We start from the raw sequence: 19,096 nt of genomic DNA, 5'->3' as shown, positions 1-19,096 counted from the left end.
ACATTATTAACATTAATATCCTCATCCTAAAAACATATTCACATCTTCTCTCTCTTTGCTTTCAGGCTATGTGAAGGAATGGAGAATTAGATTCAGCCCCGTTCGCTTTCTCTACAACGAGGGAGACGTACAAAAACTCCTTCAGTCAGCCAGGATGAATGTGTCGAACAACAAAGACAAGATTCTGCAAGAGATCAAACACATTGTGGCTTGCTCCAGCAAGAAGGCAAGGTCTTAAGAAGACTTTTTCATCTATGTCCTGTATACATTAAAGCCACCCAGTAGATTCTGAAAACTACAGAATTGTCACCTGGCTGGAAAATGTCATTATTTGGGATCACAGTGGGGAGAGGAGTCTCAGCTTCTGCTATGAAAGCACTAGTCCCTAGCTTGTTAGTTAAGCCCATGATGTGACTGCACTTTAGTCGAGGAATTCTGATTCTGCGCATTAGTCAAAGAAAAATTCTCTCTTGGTATAAATCATTCTTTGCTTGCTGTTGTGAATTATTGCTCAATCAGTCTCTGCTCTGTGTGATGCCAGATGCCTTTGTCTCCTGTTGCACAATTAATGTTCAATCAATAAAGCCTATAACATCACAGCATTTGCACACAGTGCCTCCATCCTAGAAATAGCCTGCAAAAGCACAAGCACCTAACACCTGTGGTAAAAGCCATCTCCCCTAGCTCTTATCATGCTATTGGGCCTTTGATACATAGAGGGGTTAGAAAAATGATAACCTAGTTTTGTGGGGGAGGAATCATTTTAATTTCTAAATTCTAGGTTTTATGTTTTGTGAAAATGTTATTGAAAATGTTGTTGAAATAGTTAGCACCTTTTTTAACAGAAACCAATATTTTGGATAAATGGAACATTTTGATCATGTTTTTCACTGGTAAATTCTGATTTAAAAACCAGATAAAAATGAAAGAAAAGAAGAGGAGTAATGATGAGTTTTCTGTTCCAATCCATTCTAGTCACTGGAATCGGTCCAGTTTCATACAGATGTAACGGGGAACAGAATCATGTCACCAATTTTTTTCCAACATTTCCATTTTTTCCCCAAATTTTCCAATTTCCCCTGGGTGCAGGGTACCAATATGAACATGAAGACTCAAATATTCATGATGTTAAGAGCCGCATGTTGCAAATGCTCAAGTCTGACCCTCTTCATCCATCTGGCTGAGAAGAAGCAAACGGAGTGACAAAGTGCTGGCCCCAGAGGGATTTGAACTGACATTGGTCTCTGCTGCTTGGCACGAGCTCCTGCAGTCTGGGGCATTGCATAACCCACGGTAGCCTTGTCAGGCTGTTTGTCCCCCTCTAGTGACTAGATCATGTATAAACTATGAGTCTTCTGCAGACTTTCAGCTGTTGGAGCTGGTTCTTCAGCACCGGCAGTATGGCATGTGCTTACAGATCTGACACTTGTGAGCTCAGTCCAACTGGAGGTGGGATTGCAAACACAGAGCTTTCAGAGACACCCTGCGAGCAGAATGAAATCTGTTTGAAAAGCCAATGAATACAGATCCTGGATTGTTCTCAGGACCTTGGCATTTAATGTTATTTTAAACTGATCTCCAGGGTGGCCCCAGATCCTTTCCCTGCTGGATTAGCCCTCCCTGAATTCATCAAGGTAAAGCAGCAGGTGAGTGTGAGCAGGAGAATATATCAAACAGTAAATGGAACAGGCATGAGACTTTGCGCTGGGTATAAATAACTCAGGAGTTAACTCCACTGAAGCTAATGGCCGCAGCTCTCCTTTCACTTTGGCTGTGATCTAGCATTCAATGAATTCTCTCCTGTTGAAGTTATTCCACTGAGGATAAATAAATAAAGAGCCAGAGAGAGAGAGAGAGACAGAGCAACGACAAAGAGAATGAGTCTGTCGCCTAGTGGTTAGAGGTGCTGGTGTGAATAAGGACAGCTGGAGTGAGGCCGGTTAGCCTGCTCTGGGACATAACAGGAGTCAAAGTTACATTTCAGCCATTGAGAGCAATCAGCTCATCCTGTGTTTGTACAGCACCTAGTGCAATGGGGTTCTGGGCCATGACTGGGGATCTTTGCTGATTGCACAATGCAAATAATACATTATAATTTTAATATCAGCAGTAAAACTAGCAGGAGTTCTTTTGTCCCCGTAGAATGTTTTTTTGATTGAAATTTCAATTTATCATCCACAAAAAAATTGTTTTCTGCTGAAAACTAAAAAAAAAAATGTTTGAAAAGCCAAAAAACTTTAGCTGAAAAGTTACTTAACCCACTATCCATTGGTCCAAAACCTAATTTCTGGGCTTTTTTTTCTTTTTTTTAGGTTTTCCAATTTAAAAAAAAAAATCAAAACCTTTTGAGGAAAGCCAACAATTTGTGTGAAATTGTCCCATAGTTAAAATCCCAAATTTCCTTCAGAAAAGTATTTCTCAGGATTGTTTTTGACCATCCCCAGTGATGAGATATCAGCAGAGAGAGCTCATGTGACTTAGAAAGTTGTCTGCATCAGGGCTGTTGTTTGTGCCATCTACACAAAAGACACTCGGTCATTTAAATCTCTTTCACAAACCCTGTCAGGAGAGATACAGTCTTCTCCTGAAAAGGTACCAATATGAGCAAGCATCTCTACTTTATAAGGAGCATGTTCTTCCACATGAGATTGTGGCTTGTGCTCATACTAAGAACAACCATATGGCATTAGACCAATGGTCCATCTAGCCCAGTATCATGTCTTCTGCCAGTGGCCAATGCCAGGTGCCCCAGAGGGAATGCACAGAACAGGGCAATTACCAAGTGATCTATCCCCTGCCATCCAGTCCCAGCTCCTGGGACGTTAGGCTCTTTAGTGAGAGAATCCATGTTGTGGAGAAAATACAGAGATGAATCTGAGCTCTGGGACCTGAATCCTGGTCATCCAGCCCTCGAAATAAGAGGTCATTACTTCAAGCTGCAAACACCCTGGTGTTTCAGGTCAGTGCTATTTCCCCTACGGCTTCTGCTTAGCACTGAAGTTGCTCCTTCCATCCAGAGTTACCAACAATTACTGGTTATTTTTTTCTTTTAGATTTTTAATATGTCCCAGCCCCCACCTTATTTTGCATTAAGTAACATATTCTAATCTATATACAATTCTCGATGGATTCTTATGACGTGCTCATTGCTGCAGCATCTGTTAGAAGTCAAGGCTTGAGTGTGCATGACTGTCCAATTTGTGTAATTATTTACCTCTGTGTCAAGTGGTTGTAAAATGCTGCCTGCAGTTTGTGGGCATGGAGAAGTCTTGGGAGCTTTGCACAAGTGCAAATAACTAACCGCCCCCTTCATGGCTTGCTCCTGGCTCTCACAGTGACCTGGATCCATATATCTCCTCCTGCCTCTGGATGGATGGATGGGTATGGTAGGATGGATAGAGGGGTGTGTGGGGTTGGATAACTTGAATTTCCATGGCATTGATTCTCCTCTCACTTCATCTGATGAAAATTAGTAACTTAAGTGAAGATAATTGAGTCACAGTGGATGGCGGCGTAAAGCCAGACAGAGAGGGAAGTCAGGCATATTAAATTGCCAAAAAGGAGTATTATTTCACACTGCTGCTGCCCTAGAGCTCTTAACTGAAAGAAGAATCCTCTCGCACTGAGGTTACCTCTCTGGGGGAGGGAACTCGAGTCATTAGGAAAAGGCAGGTGTTAGTAATGAGAGATTTGATCATTAGAAACATAGATAGCTGGGTTTGTGATCACCAGGAGAACCATATGGTGACTTGCCTGCCTGGCGCGAAGGTTGCGGATCTCTTGAGGCATCTAGATAGACTTATGTGTAGTGCTGGGGAGGAGCCAGTGGCCATGGTACATGTAGGTGCCAATGACCTAGGGAAGGGTAGGAGAGACATCCTGGACACCAAATTTAGGCTACTAGGAAAAAGACTGAAATCCAGGACCTCTAGGGTGGCATTCTCAGAAATGCTGGCAGTTCATGCGCAGGGGCAGGGAGGCAGGCAGATCTTCAGAGTCCCAATGCGTGGATGAGACAATGGTGTAGGGAGAAGGGGGTTAGATTTATTAGGAACTGGGGAAACTTTTGGGATGGGGGAGCCTATACAGGAAGGATGGGCTCCACCTAAACCAGAGTGGATCCAGGCTGCTGGCCCTTAACATTGAAAAAGTTGCAGAGCAGTTTTTAAACCAAGAGATGGGGATTGGGGGGTGGGAAGCCGATTGCTGCAGAGGTGCACGTGGATCAGACAGAGACTCCTCTTAGAGGAGAGTCTATTGATAGAGATTCTCTAGGTTTTAGTCAGGAGGAGAGGATAGAAGAGGATAAAGTATGGGCCAGATCAGACAAGAAACATTCACATAAAGAATCTGACACATCAGAAAAGGGCAGACAAATACACAGTGACAAGTTTTTAAAGTGCTTGTACACAAATGCTAGAAGTCTAAATAGTAAGATGGATGAACTAGAGTGCCTCATGTTAAAGGAGGATATTGATATAATAGGCATCCCAGAAACCTGGTGGAGCGAGGACAATCAATGGGACACAATCATTCTGGGGTACAAAATATATCGGAAGGACAGAACAGGTTGTGCGGGGGGTAGGGGACACTATATTTGAAAGAAAATGTAGAATCAAATGAAATAAAAATCTTAAATGAATCCACATATTCCATAGACTCTCTATGGATAGTAATTCCAGGCTCTAATAAGAATATAACACTAGCGATCTATTATCAACCACCTGACCAGGACAGTGATAGTGATGATGAAATGCTAAGGGAGATTAGAGAGGCTATCAAAATACTCAATAGTAGTGGGGGATTTCAATTATCCCCATATTGACTGGGTACATGTCATCTCAGGACAACATGCAGAGACAAAATTTCTCGATACTTTAAATTACTGCTTCTTGGAGCAGCTGCTACAGGAAGGGGAGAGGCAACTCTAGATCTAGTCCTGAGTGGAGCACAGGATCTGGTCCAAGTGGTAACTATAACAGGACCGCTTGGAAATAGTGACCATAATATAATAACATTTAACATTCCTGTGGTGGGAAGAACACCTCAACAGCCCAACAATGTGGCATTTAATTTCAGAAAGGGGAACTATGCAAAAATGAGGAGGTTAGTTAAACAGAAATTAAAGGTACAGTGACTAGAGTGACCCTGTAAGCTGCATGGACACTTTTCAAAGACACCATAATAGAGGCTCAACTTAAATGTATACCTTCCTTGGCCACTAGACTCCATTTCACCTTCCTCACAACTTGAATAAACTTTACCTTGACGGGTAACCTTCAGAAGACTCCGTTTCAAAGGTTCAGTGGACTATAAAAGAAAGGGGCAGAATACCCCCGAGTTATCTGTTTCACAAAGACAAAGGAACCAGCATTTTGGGGCTTCTGGAGGAGATCTTGGTGGAGGTGTGGGGGTGTCAAACATCATCTTGCTGGAAGACTGTGAGTGAAGAAATTAATCTTGAATTGAGACTGTACCTTGCTAGATTAAGTTTTAGACTTTTAGATGTTTGTTTTCACTTTTCTTTGCTTCTAATCCTTTCTAACTTTATCTCTGATACTTGAATTCACTTAAAATCCTATCTTGTTTTATTAATAAACTTGTTTTACTATAAACCTAAACCAACAGTGCAGTTTTTGAATTAAAGTGAATGTTCACTCTAGCTAATGTGGCAAGCTGGTGGGTTTTCTCCAGAGATGAAAGTAAGCCGGTCCAGTACGGAGTAGCGGTAAGAAATGATGCTGTAGTGAACTGGCAAATAAGTGGAGCATTCAGTACCGGCTGACTCTCACATCCTTTGGCTACAAAACAAAAAGTTCAAACTCAAAGCTAATAAAAGCTTGGAAAGGGAAAACTTACTGTCACATTTGTTTATTGTTTCTCTCCCTCTCCTTCTCCAGCCAGGCTGCGGATGCGGCTAGGCTCCATGTTCCCCTGACCCCCACACTCAGCAGGGGCTGCAGGGTCTCCCCTCTAGCTTGTAGCAGGGAGCAGGGGGACTGGCTGAGGGAGAAGCCATAGGAACATTTTAAATTTAGCTGTTCACTCCGCCCTCTGAACTGCAGAATTAGGGGCTATTTCTGGCTTCCTTGTTAATTTCACTCAGAGTTGTTGGGGTGGGGGTATCAAAGCCCGGGAAGTTCTTTTCTGCCCCCTGGATGAGGCAATCTTCAATAATATAATACACAAAAAATACAATCAAAATCAGGAACCATTTCCAAGTTCAAATCTTTCCCATTCCCTCCCCAGCAGAGGATCATGGTTGTGATGTCCAAACTGCTTGCAGATCCTCTTTGAAATGTTACTGTTTAAAAAAAAAAAACATGGAGAACATGGTGAGAAGATGTGTTCTGATGATTGGGATTTATTTTGGGCAAAGCAATTTTGGTAAAACAACTAAAGATTCACAGGGAAAGCAAATAGCCCCATAGACAAAACCACAAAGGGACTGGAGGGGAAAACTGTATATTCAGGGAAATTATTGTGCCTCCTTTGAAAGAAATTAGTAGTTTTCATTCCACCCTCTTTATATATTGAATTAAACACCTGCAATGTCCTTAGGACCTCGGGGCTCAGATCTCTCTTTTTTTTGTGGGTGTTGGTGTCCTGCAGAGTGCGGAGGTTGAAATTGACAAAACTTTCTGGAAGTATCTTGTATATTTCATGGCGGCTATTGTAGCTGTCCTTCATTCACCCCTGTCTTCCCCTACTAATAGCTACATATTGGTGTGCCTTGCAGCTAACATCTCAGGAACTTCTGCTTAATATGTGCTGCTTAATGGCAGCTTGCCCCGGGGGGCTGAAGCGCTATCTTTCCTGAGAGATCCATCCATACTGGACCTATACATTTAGAACATACCTGGAATAAGAGTAGATTTAGATCTGTCAAAGAAGACAAGAAGATTTGGTTTTCACAAGAAGACATTCATGTGGATGTTCCAAAGTTAGCTTTTGAGTGCCATACCGCCACATGGTAATTGCGCGGGCTTGCTTCCTATTGGTCAAGTCTTGTCCGACGCGCTATTAACAGCAGGAGGACAGTAAGTGGGGGGAAAATGCCGCCTAAGAAGATACATGTTCAACAGACCCGAACAGGTATGATTAAACGTAAAAGTGAGGAAATGGGGGATTGTCAGTCAAAAAGAATGAAAAAAAGCCAATGAAGAAGCTTTAACTCGTCATCCACAGGGAAAAAATGCTGACACTTTTACATCTGTGTCATGTGGTGAGCTGCAGCCACCACAAGAGAGGAGACAAATGAAACTGCTGAATTGCCCTGTAAAAAAGCTGATACTCCACCACCATACCCTGCTGCGTGGTCAAAAATGCAATTTGAGGCATTCAAAAAGAAAAACGACTGGCTTTTTGCTTCGGGCGATAAACTTGGGTGCGCATTATGTCATGACATTTCAGATTTGAAGCTCCATTCTGCAAGAGGGGTAAACATCTCTCCAAAGGGGGCCTCTTGTGAAATATCCTCGTATGGAAAGAATAAAGAGACAGAGCGGTCCTCCCTTCGCAAAAAAAATAAATGAACATAAGAAATCTGCAGCTCACATGGAGGCTGAAAAAATTCAAGCAATGGCTAAAAAAGAAATTCTTCTTAATCTGCATCCTAAAAGTGAAGAAGCAGCATTTGAAACTACTGCTTGTGTATTCCGAACAGCCTACTACATTGCTAAAGCAAATCGACCCCTCAGTGACCACGAGAACCTCATTGACCTACAGCAAATCAACGGAATTGAAATGGGGCATTTGTTGCATAGTAGAACAGTTTGTGTAGACATAATCAATCATATAGCCACTGAAATGAAAAAGAGAATTGTCAACAAAATCATCGACAATAAGGCAAAAAGGACAGTACTTGTCGATGAATCAGCTACTCTCCCTGGAAACTCGACACTCATCATTTTTTTGAAAGCAAGTATAGATGGAATCATGAGGCCTCTTACGTTTCCTCTGGACTTGATAGAGCTGCAAAGCATAACAGCAGCAGCCATTAAAGGGGAAATTTTGAAATGCTTGCTGCGTTGTGGGTTATCTAAAGAACTATTATTGGAAGTGATGATCAGCTTTTGTAGTGACAGCACAAATGTGATGTTTGGAGTCAAAGCTGCTGTTGGAAAACTACTACAAATGGACTTTCCTAATGTGATATTATGGCATTGCCTCAACCATAGACTGGAACTTGCTGTTGATGAAGCTTTAGAAGTCACTGGAGGTACAAATGACTTTAAGGCCTTTTCTGATGCATTATATTCCTTGTACAGTCAATCACCAAAAAACTCTCGTGAACTGAGTGCTCATGCCAATGAATTACACATTGTACTTAAAAAAAATCGGCAAAATATTCAATTTAAGGTGGGTGGCGTCAACATGGAGATCAGTCAATGCAGTGTGGCAAACATACTCTGCTTTGGCAAAACACTTCGAGACGGCCTCACAAGACCTGTCAAGAGTCAGAAGCGAAAGTATAAATTTCAAGGACTACACTCAAAGCTGTGTTCTGTAAATTTCATTAGAAACCTTTTGTTAATGCTGGATGTGCTGAAAGAACTGAAGAACTTGTCCGAGATGTTACAAGAATGAGATGTGACCATTCCAAAAGCAGACAACCTAATGCAAATATACATCAAGAGAATCGAAAGCCTAAAAACAGAACCAGGAATTGACTCTGAAGAAGCTCAGAAGGCTGAACAATCCATGATGTTCAAAAACAGCAAAATAAACGGCATCGAAAAAGCCCCCGAATCAACTCATCTCAATTCATTCAAGCATTCATTGACAACATGAGGACAAAACTCTTCATAACTGCCTCAAACAAAGCCTATCAAAGCACACCTTAAGAAAGGGCTTCCAATTATAAGCACTTAATTAACAATTTGTCAGTTTTGAATCCTGAAAAATGGCAAGAGAATCCAGAGAATTTCCACTTTGGAGAAAAAGAAATAAGATCATTGGCTGATCAACTGAGAATCAATCAACAAGAAACACTCTTGGGATTTGTTGAATTCAAGGCTTCTGGAGGAAAAAAACATTCCTGGTAAACTTAAAAATCTCATTCTTGCAGTGGACACCCTCGCTGCAAGCAACGCTGACTGCAAAAGAGGGTTCAGTGCAATGAACAACATCATTATAGTGAAACGGACTGTACTTACCACTCGTCATGTGGCGGACTTGCTATTTATTTCATGTGTGGGACCTCCTTATACTCAGTGGAATCCCAGGCCATATGTGAAACTGTGGCTTGGAAAGGGCAGACATGCAGCACATTCATCTCGAGGCATGGCACGACAACTGGGAGAGCAGCGAGATCGCCTGTATGGACCAATGTGGGAGTTTCTATAAGGATGCTTTGTTCCATCTAGTCCTTCCCAGGGATGCCCCTTTCTTGCCCCCATTGGCTAGCCAACTCATGCCTTCCATGTGCCAGGACTGAGCCGGGGGACTAGGACGGCTTTGCTGTGGGTAGTGGTTCCCCTTGGAGCTGCAGCCCCCACCTGCCACCCCCTATCGCTTGCGGTGTTGCTGCTGCATGCCCCCCGGACCTCTGTCTCCTCCCCTGCCTCCCAGGTGGCTCCCTCCTGCAACCTGACAGAGTAGCAGTTGCTGAGGCTGGAAGTTTTCCTGTGGACACCATTAAGCCTCAACCCAGCTTGCCTCTTGCAGAAGTTCCTGAGGTGTTAGCTGCAGAAACACTGTCTCCCCCCATCCCTCCACCCCTCAAAAGGGCACTGGCGCCCTCCCAACAGGCTGCATGCCTGAAAAATGTGCCTGGCCACTGCAATGGGTGGCCGCTTGCTTGCACAAGGACAGCAATACATACAGTATGTATGTGTACGAATGTGTCACAAACAATGCAGCTGCAGCCTGTAGCTGACTATCAACAACCCCAGCAACCAGCCCCTGCGGGCTGCCGCCTGCAGAGAACCAGCAGATGCCGCTGGGCTGGGTCTGCCAAGGAGTAAGTAATCAAGGCAAAAACCACAGCCAGCCAACCAGCCACTGCGCCTTGCCCACCAGTGCCCCGCTTTCCCTAGACGCTCCCTATTTCCTAGCAAGTCAGATATCAAGGATTGTTTAATCTCCCTCCCAGGCACATAAAAGTGTTCAGGGGGCACACCAATGGGTCAATGTGTAAACACATAAAAAAGGGACAGTCCTTTCCCCAATGACTGTATAGTATAAGGGTAAGACATAAGACAGGAGGACACAACAAACAGACAGAAGGAGCAAAATGAAACAGAGAAAATGCAGGTTTCAGAGTAGCAGCCGTGTGAGTCTGTATTCGTAAAAAGAAAAGAAGTACTTGTGGCACCTTGGAGACTATCTCTAAGGTGCCACAAGTACTCCTTTTCTTTTCTAGAGAAAATACAGGTCAGCATGAGAAGCATGGGCACAGCATACCAGCTACTTAACTATCGTTAAATAGGGCTGGTCAAGAATTTTCCATCCAAACTGTTTTGCACACAGAAATATGAAAAGGGGCTTTTCACAGAACATTTCCGTTGGTTTTTTTTTTTTCACTTAGAAACCAAACACCCCAAAAGTGAAACATTTGGAGTCAGACATTCTTCTGAAGCACCTCACAGGAGCTGTAGCCCAACTTCTCACAGTCTGAGTGTGTTAATCCCAGGATGACGGCTCTCGCTGTCTGACCTGATGAAGTTGTTCCACCTTGTAAAGAACAATTAGCTATTTACTGGAGCAGGGACTTGGCCCTGATTGTCCTACCCCCTAACATCCAGGCTAAAGAGTCCTTCTCGTTCTTTTCTGGCTCAAAGAATTAACCATTTCAAGCAAAGTGGGAATAGCTTCAACAGGGCAGACTGAAAAAGCCCTGCACCAACATTGCACATAGGCCCCTGATAAGGGCAACCTACTGTTGGGGGAAAGCCCTGAGTTCAAGTCCTCTCTTCTCTCAGGTACAATAGCGGTTGCAACCCTGTTCTCCCACATCCCAGGTGAATGCTTTAACCATCTGGCTATAGGATGAAAAGGGAACAACTGTCCCCCCGGCTGTATTTTGTGAACTGACGGGCATCTGGTAACCTCAAGCCACACCTATGGATCAGGCCCTACAGACAAGACAAGTGGGGGAATACCTAGTTTGGAATCTCCCCAGGACTGAGGAAACTCTGGGCATGCCCACTGGTTGAAATTCAGGCCCTAGCTAAGCAGGGATCTAAATTTTTGACGTAGGCACCCAAAATAGCAGTTAAGTGCCTAAATCCCTTGGTAGGTCGAGCTCCCAGTGGGATTTTAAGAAGCACCTAAGGGCATGTCTACACTGCATCGGTGACAGAGCTTCCCAGCCCAGGTCCACAGACTCAGGCTAGCAGGTTGCATGCTAAAAATAGTGGTGTAGACATTGTGGCATGGGCTGGAGCTCGTGCTCTGAAGCCTAATGGCAAAGCATTGACTACACAATTTTTTTTAGTGCCCTAGTGTGACCCACACAACCATAAGTGTGTGCACCCAAGTGGATGCCTTTCAAAATGTAGCTTGCAGTGTAGACACGAACTGAGTGAGCTAGGCAACTAACTACCATTGACTTTCCTTGGGAGCTAGATGTCTAACCTGATTAGGATATTATTATTTTTTTCAGTTACTAATGGAGAGGTGGGTATGGCGCTTGGCAATGCTGCTATAATTACCATTTATTAACTCTGTTTTTAGAATTACAGCCCATAGACTGGAAGGACCATGAAGCCTGAATTTCACGCTCAATCCTGGAGGGCTTCCCAGCCACAGAGTCCATTGATTCTGTTGGAGCTCCTACCCATTCTGCCCCTGATGAACAGATAGAGGTCTCCATGATCCCCCATGGCTAGAAAGAGATTTTAAAAGCTCGTCTTCCACCGCTTAATTATGCAGAGGCAGCAGCAGATGTAGAGGATGAGAGAAATTCTTTCTTCCAGAGGTAGGAGTGGCTGGAGTTGGTTCCATTTTGTAATCACACTAAGGAATGAATGGGGCAAAGGGGACTACCTAACTATCGGAAATTCTCTGACCTGTCATGCAGCAGCTCAGAATAATTGATCTAAAATGGTTCTTTCTAGAGTGAAATTCTATGGGTGAAAACCTGGTTCAGTTGAAGTCAATGGCAAAACTCACATGAGTTTTATGAAAAAAGAAAAGGAGGACTTGTGGCACCTTAGATACGCACAAATTTATTTGAGCATAAACTTTTGTGAGCTACAGCTCACTTCATCGGATGCATTCAGTGGAATTCTATGGAGTTTTATGAGCGATTGTGCTTTCAAGAGTTTGCTCGTCTAACAGATCAACAGTCTTGAAAGAACTTAGAAGACCGTCGCTTTAAAAAAATCAGCACGGGGCTAGCTCTGCACCCTTTGACGTCAATAGCAAAACTCTTGTCTGCAGTGGGACCAGAGTTAAGTCAATGCCGAGTGCTTTTGAAACTCCCACCGGAAAAAGTATGTATTGATTAAGGGAGTGACAGGTAATGGAGGTGCTACAGGGACTTCTGTTTCCTGATTTGCCTTCAAAATTCAGCCCAGGTGAGGAAGACTGAAAGGTTCAATGCAGGCAACGGAGAGTCCTTATGTTTGGCTTGGTCACCTGCCAGTGTAATTGTTATAAGTCACCTGCTAGTGCAATTGTTACAAAATAAACAGAAAAAGGAGAAGAATCCTGAGATTCCCCACCCATTTTTATTCAGTCCTTCCTCAAATTTACATCAGGAATAAGTAAAATCTGACTCTCTGCCTCAGGATCATGGTAAGGGAAACCTGGAGCCTTTATTCAAGTTTCAAACACTCGGGCAAAACTCCCAAACACTTTGAAAAGAGTAAGGCTTGACTAAAGCCGGAGTGCAGTCCTCTGGCTCTTGCCCAAGAACCAGGGAGCTGTGAGCTATCAAATAATGCAGCGCTGATCGCTAGGACATGCTGCTAGTCTAGATGTGACCCTCAGAAAGTGATCTGTATCTGGGCTCCACTGGGGTTGTATCTGAGAGAAAGCAAAGGAGAGAAAACAAACTCATATTAAATTGTATTTTATTCCAAAATCTTTCTACATATATACTCACCTCTCTCACACACACTCATATGTGGACACACATACAATATCACATGGCAAGCACACTTCAAAAGGAATGAATATGCAGCTTGTTAAATCTCATGCTCTTCAAACACTTAGAAATCTCCACATAGAAGACCCATTGGCTCATGCTTGCAATCTCCAATTTTCAGAATCATCTGACTTCCCCTGAGGTATGCAGAGAGTGGACAAACGTCACTTTTAAATGCAAACGTTTTAATCTCTTGCCCAATTACTGTATCCATTGTGAAACCTGGGAAGGAGTCTCTGTAGGCAGAAGCTTCTCTGATTGATTCATTTTCTTTCTCAGGTATCATAGAATCATAGAATCATAAAATATCAGGACTGGAAGGGGCCTCAGGAGGTCATCCAGTCCAACCCCTGCTCAAAGCAGGACCGATCCCCAATTACACGGATAGCCTGTTCCTCTGCATTATTTTACAGTTTGGAGCCCCAGTGTAAACCAGATTACAACCCCGTACAGATCTGAGGTTCCACTGAAGGCCCATCTCTGGCTATTAAGATTGATTTATTACATGATGAGAATAGAACATGCAACTAGAGCTGGTGGGAAAATGAAATTTCTGCCATGTGGGAAATTTTGGTCATTTCAAAATTTGTTTTCCTCCCGAATCGAGATGAAAGGTTGAAAATTTGAAATGTCATGAAACAGAAATGCTGGATAAAATTAATCCAGATCCAGCAAAATAACTGCATTGAATTATTTTTTGCTAATGTTGAAATGTTTCATTTCAATCATTTCAAACCCTAATAATATAATTATAATGTAATATAAAATATAATATATTACAATATAAAATATAATATAGAATACCAAATATAGTGTTCCATATGATTACAAATATAATAATGTATTTCATATTTGATTTTCATATTTTATAACATAATGTAACTTGAAGATACAAAAACACTGAGTAAGAAAGTTGGAACACATTGAAATGGGAAAGTGACGTGTTGTATTATAGCTCTGAGTACCCCAAAATGCTTCTGCTACTTGTGGCTCCCTGCCTGAACACACACACTCAGACACACACACACAGCCCCAGCAGCCAGCGTGCACCCAGTGTCCTGTATACTGTACTGCTCTGATTAGAACACTTTGAGTCCAGCAGTTATCACAGGACTCCAAGAGCCTCCAAGGTGCCACAAGTACTCCTTTTCTTTTTGCAGATACAGACTAACACGGCTGCTACTCTGAAATCTTTCACGGGAGAGTGCATCAGCCACTTTGTAAGAAGCTCCTGAGATGTGTTGTATTTCAAAATCAAAACCTTGGAAAGCTAAACTCCACCAAAGAAGTTTTTTGTTATTGTCCTTGACAGTATGAAGCCACTTCAACACAGCATGGTCAGTTTGCAGGTAGAAACGCCGTCCCCAAACGTATGGGTGTAGCTTTTCCAGCACGTACACAATGGCGTAACATTCCTTTTCAGTGGCTGACCAGTGGCTTTCCCTCTCAGACGTTTTTTTGCTGAGAAACACGACAGGATGAAATTCTTGATCTGGTCCTTCCTGCATTAAAACTGCTCCCACACCACGCTTGGACGCATCTTGTTTTTTGTCAAGAAACAAAACATCATTTTGTTTCTTGACTTTAGCAAAGCTTTTGACACGGTCTCCCATAGTATTCTTGTCAGCAAGTTAAGGAAGTATGGGCTGGATGAATGCACTATAAGGTGGGTAGAAAGCTGGCTAAATTGTCGGGCTCAACGGGTAGTGATCAATGGCTCCATGTCTAGTTGGCAGCCGGTATCAAGTGGAGTGCCCCAAGGGTCGGTCCTGGGGCAGGTTTTATTCAATATCTTCATAAATGATCTGGAGGATGGTGTGGATTGCACTCTCAGCAAATTTGCGGATGATACTAAACTGGGAGGAGTGGTAGATACGCTGGAGGGGAGGGATAGGATACAGAAGGACCTAGACCAATTGGAAGATTGGGCCAAAAGGAATCTGATGAGGTTCAATAAGGATAAGTGCAGGGTCCTGCACTTAGGACGGAAGAACCCAATGCACAGGTACAGACTAGGGACCGAATGGCTAGGCAGCAGTTCTGCAGAAAAGGACCTAGGGGTGACAGTGGACGAGAAGCTGGATATGAGTCAGCAGTGTGCCCTTGTTGCCAAGAAGGCCAATGGCATTTTGGGATGTATAAGTAGGGGCATAGCGAGCAGATCGAGGGACGTGATCGTTCCCCTCTATTCGACATTGGTGAGGCCTCATCTGGAGTACTGTGTCCAGTTTTGGGCCCCACACTTCAAGAAGGATGTGGATAAATTGGAGAGAGTCCAGCGAAGGGCAACAAAAATGATTAGGGGACTGGAACACATGAGTTATGAGGAGAGGCTGAGGGAGCTGGGATTGTTTAGCCTGCAGAAGAGAAGAATGAGGGGGGATTTGATAGCTGCTTTCAACTACCTGAAAGGGGGTTCCAAAGAGGATGGCTCTAGACTGTTCTCAATGGTAGCAGATGACAGAACGAGGAGTAATGGTCTCAAGTTGCAGTGGGGGAGGTTTAGATTGGATATTAGGAAAAACTTTTTCACTAAGAGGGTGGTGAAACACTGGAATGCGTTACCTAGGGAGGTGGTAGAATCTCCTTCCTTAGAGGTTTTTAAGGTCAGGCTTGACAAAGCCCTGGCTGGGATGATTTAACTGGGAATTGGTCCTGCTTTGAGCAGGGGGTTGGACTAGATGACCTTCTGGGGTCCCTTCCAACCCTGATATTCTATGATTCTATGATTCTATGATCTGTGGTGACTAGGAACGGTCTGTCAAAGTCTGGGGCCCTTAGCACAGGGTCAGACATGAGTGTCGCTTTAGGCTGGTTAAAGGCCTTCTGACACTCTTTAGTCCACTGAATGGCATTTGGCTGTTTCTTTTTGGTTAGGTCTGTCAGTGGGGCGGCGATTTGGCTGTATTGTGGTACAAATCACCTGTAATATCCAGCCAAGCCTAAGGAGGATTGGACCTGTTTCTTTGATAGGTTACACTGAGGATGCTATGTTCAGGGCAAACTGCAAGGAATGTGGCAGGCAATCCCCCAAACTGGCGGTTTATTCTGTAATTAGATTCACCAAGCCAGTAACAAAACATCTCCTGTAATACTACTGTGGTTACCAAGAAGCCAGATACAGTCCCCTTTAAGCACCCCTCCCCTTGATTCCCATCTAGACAGCCAAGTCTAATATAGTGAGTGGTTATTGAAAATAGATTCACCGTATGTTAGGTCCACCCAGATCAATATGAGATCTTACCCGATAATCACCCAGGTGTCAACTCTTTAGGAACTAAAACTACAGGTTTTAATAAGAAAAAGAAAAAGAAGAAAGAGAATTGCAGTGGTTAATAGATCAATACACATACAGATATATGAACACGCCTTAGGTCAGTTTTATAGCAGAGATGGTGAGGCTGCTGATTTGTAAAAGTCTCTCTGGAATCAATGTAAAAGGTAATAGTCCAAAAGGTAGTAGTCCTGGTGTAGAGTTTGTTCAAATTCTTCCATGAGAATTCCAGGGTAAATCCAGAGTAAACCTGGAGACCTCAGTCGTGTGGCATAGACCTTCCCTGTCAAAGTTTAAACAGATCTGAAATTAAAAGGGTCAGACCTGGGATTTTTTCTTTACAGTCTTCTAGCAAGCTGATAAGCCTCTGGACAGAAATCTTTACAGCAGGACTCTCCTCAGATGAAGAATAGGCAGGGTATACTGTAGCTTTGAAGCTAATCTGTTTCCTGTGCACAGATAAACTAGCTGTGTTTATTCACATGAGGCAATGAGTCATTCAAATGATCAAGGCATTTCATTATAGCATAGATAATTAAGCTGAAGAGAATGTAAATAATACTATTAGTTCCTACAATATCTTACATTTTTGATCTTTGTGTCAATTGAATACAATAATGAATCATTCAAAGATAGGATTTTAGCAACTAAAAGCTAATTAGATCACACAGTTAAACTTTTAACAAGATACAGGCAAACACAGACAAATACACTTAGCATCTACTCTTTATTTCTATTACTACAAATAAATGAGTTAACGACTGCTGGCCTAGGACATCTCTTTGAAATTCATATACAGGTAGATTGTCTTGATTACATTTCAGTGCTTCTTGCTAAATTGTTGTGGGTCACACAAAAGTTGACCAGATTGTCAGGGTCACAGTTTTAATAAAATATGACATTTAAAAACACAAAAGCCATGTGTCATCATGAAAGATTGAGTAACAACATGAATAAGAGAAATGGCATAGTGATGAAGATGCATATTTCTCCACATACTCTCCTGCTTTAAAAACACACACACACATACACACAAAACTCTAGTTAACTTTTGCAGTGAAATAATATTTAATCACAGCATTAAAATGAAATAAAATGAAAATTGAAATAAAATAATTAAAAGCTATATTATCATAAATGTTTAAAATAATATACACATAGTTTTACATCCTAAGGAAGTGCCAAGAGTGGGAAATTGTTAAATTTACTTAATTTTCATAACTAAATAATTATCATCCCTGTGACAGAATTTAAATAAAGATTTTTAGTAATTTTTGTCTAAATAATTTGCATTGTAAGAAAACCCTGTAAAATAGATTACAGGAAAGTAAATTGTGAAGAAATTAGTTCATGGGGAATAACAATATTATACAGATCCTGCATTTGAAGAAGGAATTTTACAATTAAAAAAAAAGTAAAAAGACATATCATAGCTTTCTAACTGCTTAAAGCTCTTTTAAAAAATAGCATTAGTTTACTTTTAAAAGTTTTACTTAAAACATCTTAACCAGACAACAAAACAAAGCAACAATTTGTTCTTTGTTTGTACAGCACCTAGCCCATGATTGGGCCTCCTTGCTATTAAATAAAATAAATAAATAAATAAAACAAATAAATAATAATAACAATTTAACATAAAATCATTGAAATATGTTGTAAATTGCTCTCCTGGCCAGACATTAGAACAGTTCATAAACAGAAACCTGGCCAAATCTAAAACATGCCCCACAGATTAATTAGATTTTTCGTTTCTCTTTTAAATGCAATGGCGTAAGGGGAAAAATAACTCACATTGGGCTTTGTTAGGAGGAACAAATCTTTGGAATTCTCAAAATGGCTATACCAGCTATAGAGTTTTCAGATTCAATCTGTCTCATTAAAAACTAAGAATTAGAGAAAGGAGAACTTTTTCTCTTTTTTTTTTTTTTTTTTTATCAGCAGAGACACAGCCGTCTCCTATGAAGGATACAAATATAAGGAGGCATCTAAACTTTGTAAACAGAGTGAAGGCAAAAAGAAAAGGAGTACTTGTGGCACCTTAGAGACTAACCAATTTATCTGAGCATAAGAGTGAAGGCAGCATGTTCCAAGTGAGATTCTGAGACTGGCTTCTCCTTTGGCTGTAGGCAGGTGTCTTTATGGACGGCAATCAGTTTCTGAAGCAAACTGCTGGAAGAACCTGAATCGTTTGAATCAGTTTGAGGGAAGTATTATTCTTCATGCCTCTGCTTCATTGCATTCATATTGCCCCTGGCATCTATGGTTAGACAGATATCTTATGGAAATTAGCAAACTCATTTTTGCTTTCCTGCCTTAGGATTTCTGGATGTTTCATAGCTCAGGATTTTATTTTGTTGTTTTTTTTTTATTTAGCACATTTCTGAAGAGCCACGTTTTTTTCCAAATGAAATAAACTCAGTGGATTATCTGTAAATCACTGTGGAGGTGGATATACCTGAAAAGTAAATAATTCATGACTCTGCAATCACATCCGCCAACTACTTTTACATAATTGAAAAGAGTTATCATGCCCCCCTAGTCTTCTCCAGACTAAATAAACCCTTTTTTTTTTCAGTCTTCCCCCATAGGTCATATTTTCTAGACCTTTAATTATTTTCTGTTGCTCTCCTCTGCACTTTCTCTAATTTGTCCACCTCTTTCCTGAAATGTGGCACTCAGAACTGCACATAATACTCCACCTGAGGCCTTATCTAATCTATCTATCT

General features: G+C 41.9%; 1 protein-coding gene across 1 annotated transcript in view; it reads left to right on the top strand.

The window, feature by feature from the left end:
- LOC140897421 (cytosolic phospholipase A2 gamma-like) overlaps positions 1 to 597 on the top strand; it is a 28,952-nt gene extending 28,355 nt beyond the window's left edge. Inside the window, exon 14 of the mRNA XM_073310121.1 lies at positions 66 to 597. Within this exon, the coding sequence (XP_073166222.1) occupies positions 66 to 238 (173 nt within the window). The 3' untranslated portion in view covers positions 239 to 597. The remainder of the gene's footprint in view (positions 1 to 65) is intronic.
- Positions 598 to 19,096: the final 18,499 nt, after the last annotated feature.

Source organism: Lepidochelys kempii, chromosome 13, assembly GCF_965140265.1.
Source record: "Lepidochelys kempii isolate rLepKem1 chromosome 13, rLepKem1.hap2, whole genome shotgun sequence".
NCBI classification, from domain to species: Eukaryota; Metazoa; Chordata; order Testudines; family Cheloniidae; genus Lepidochelys; species Lepidochelys kempii.
The sequence above is the reverse complement of the archived record's forward strand: the minus strand, read 5'-3'. Positions and strand labels throughout refer to the sequence as shown.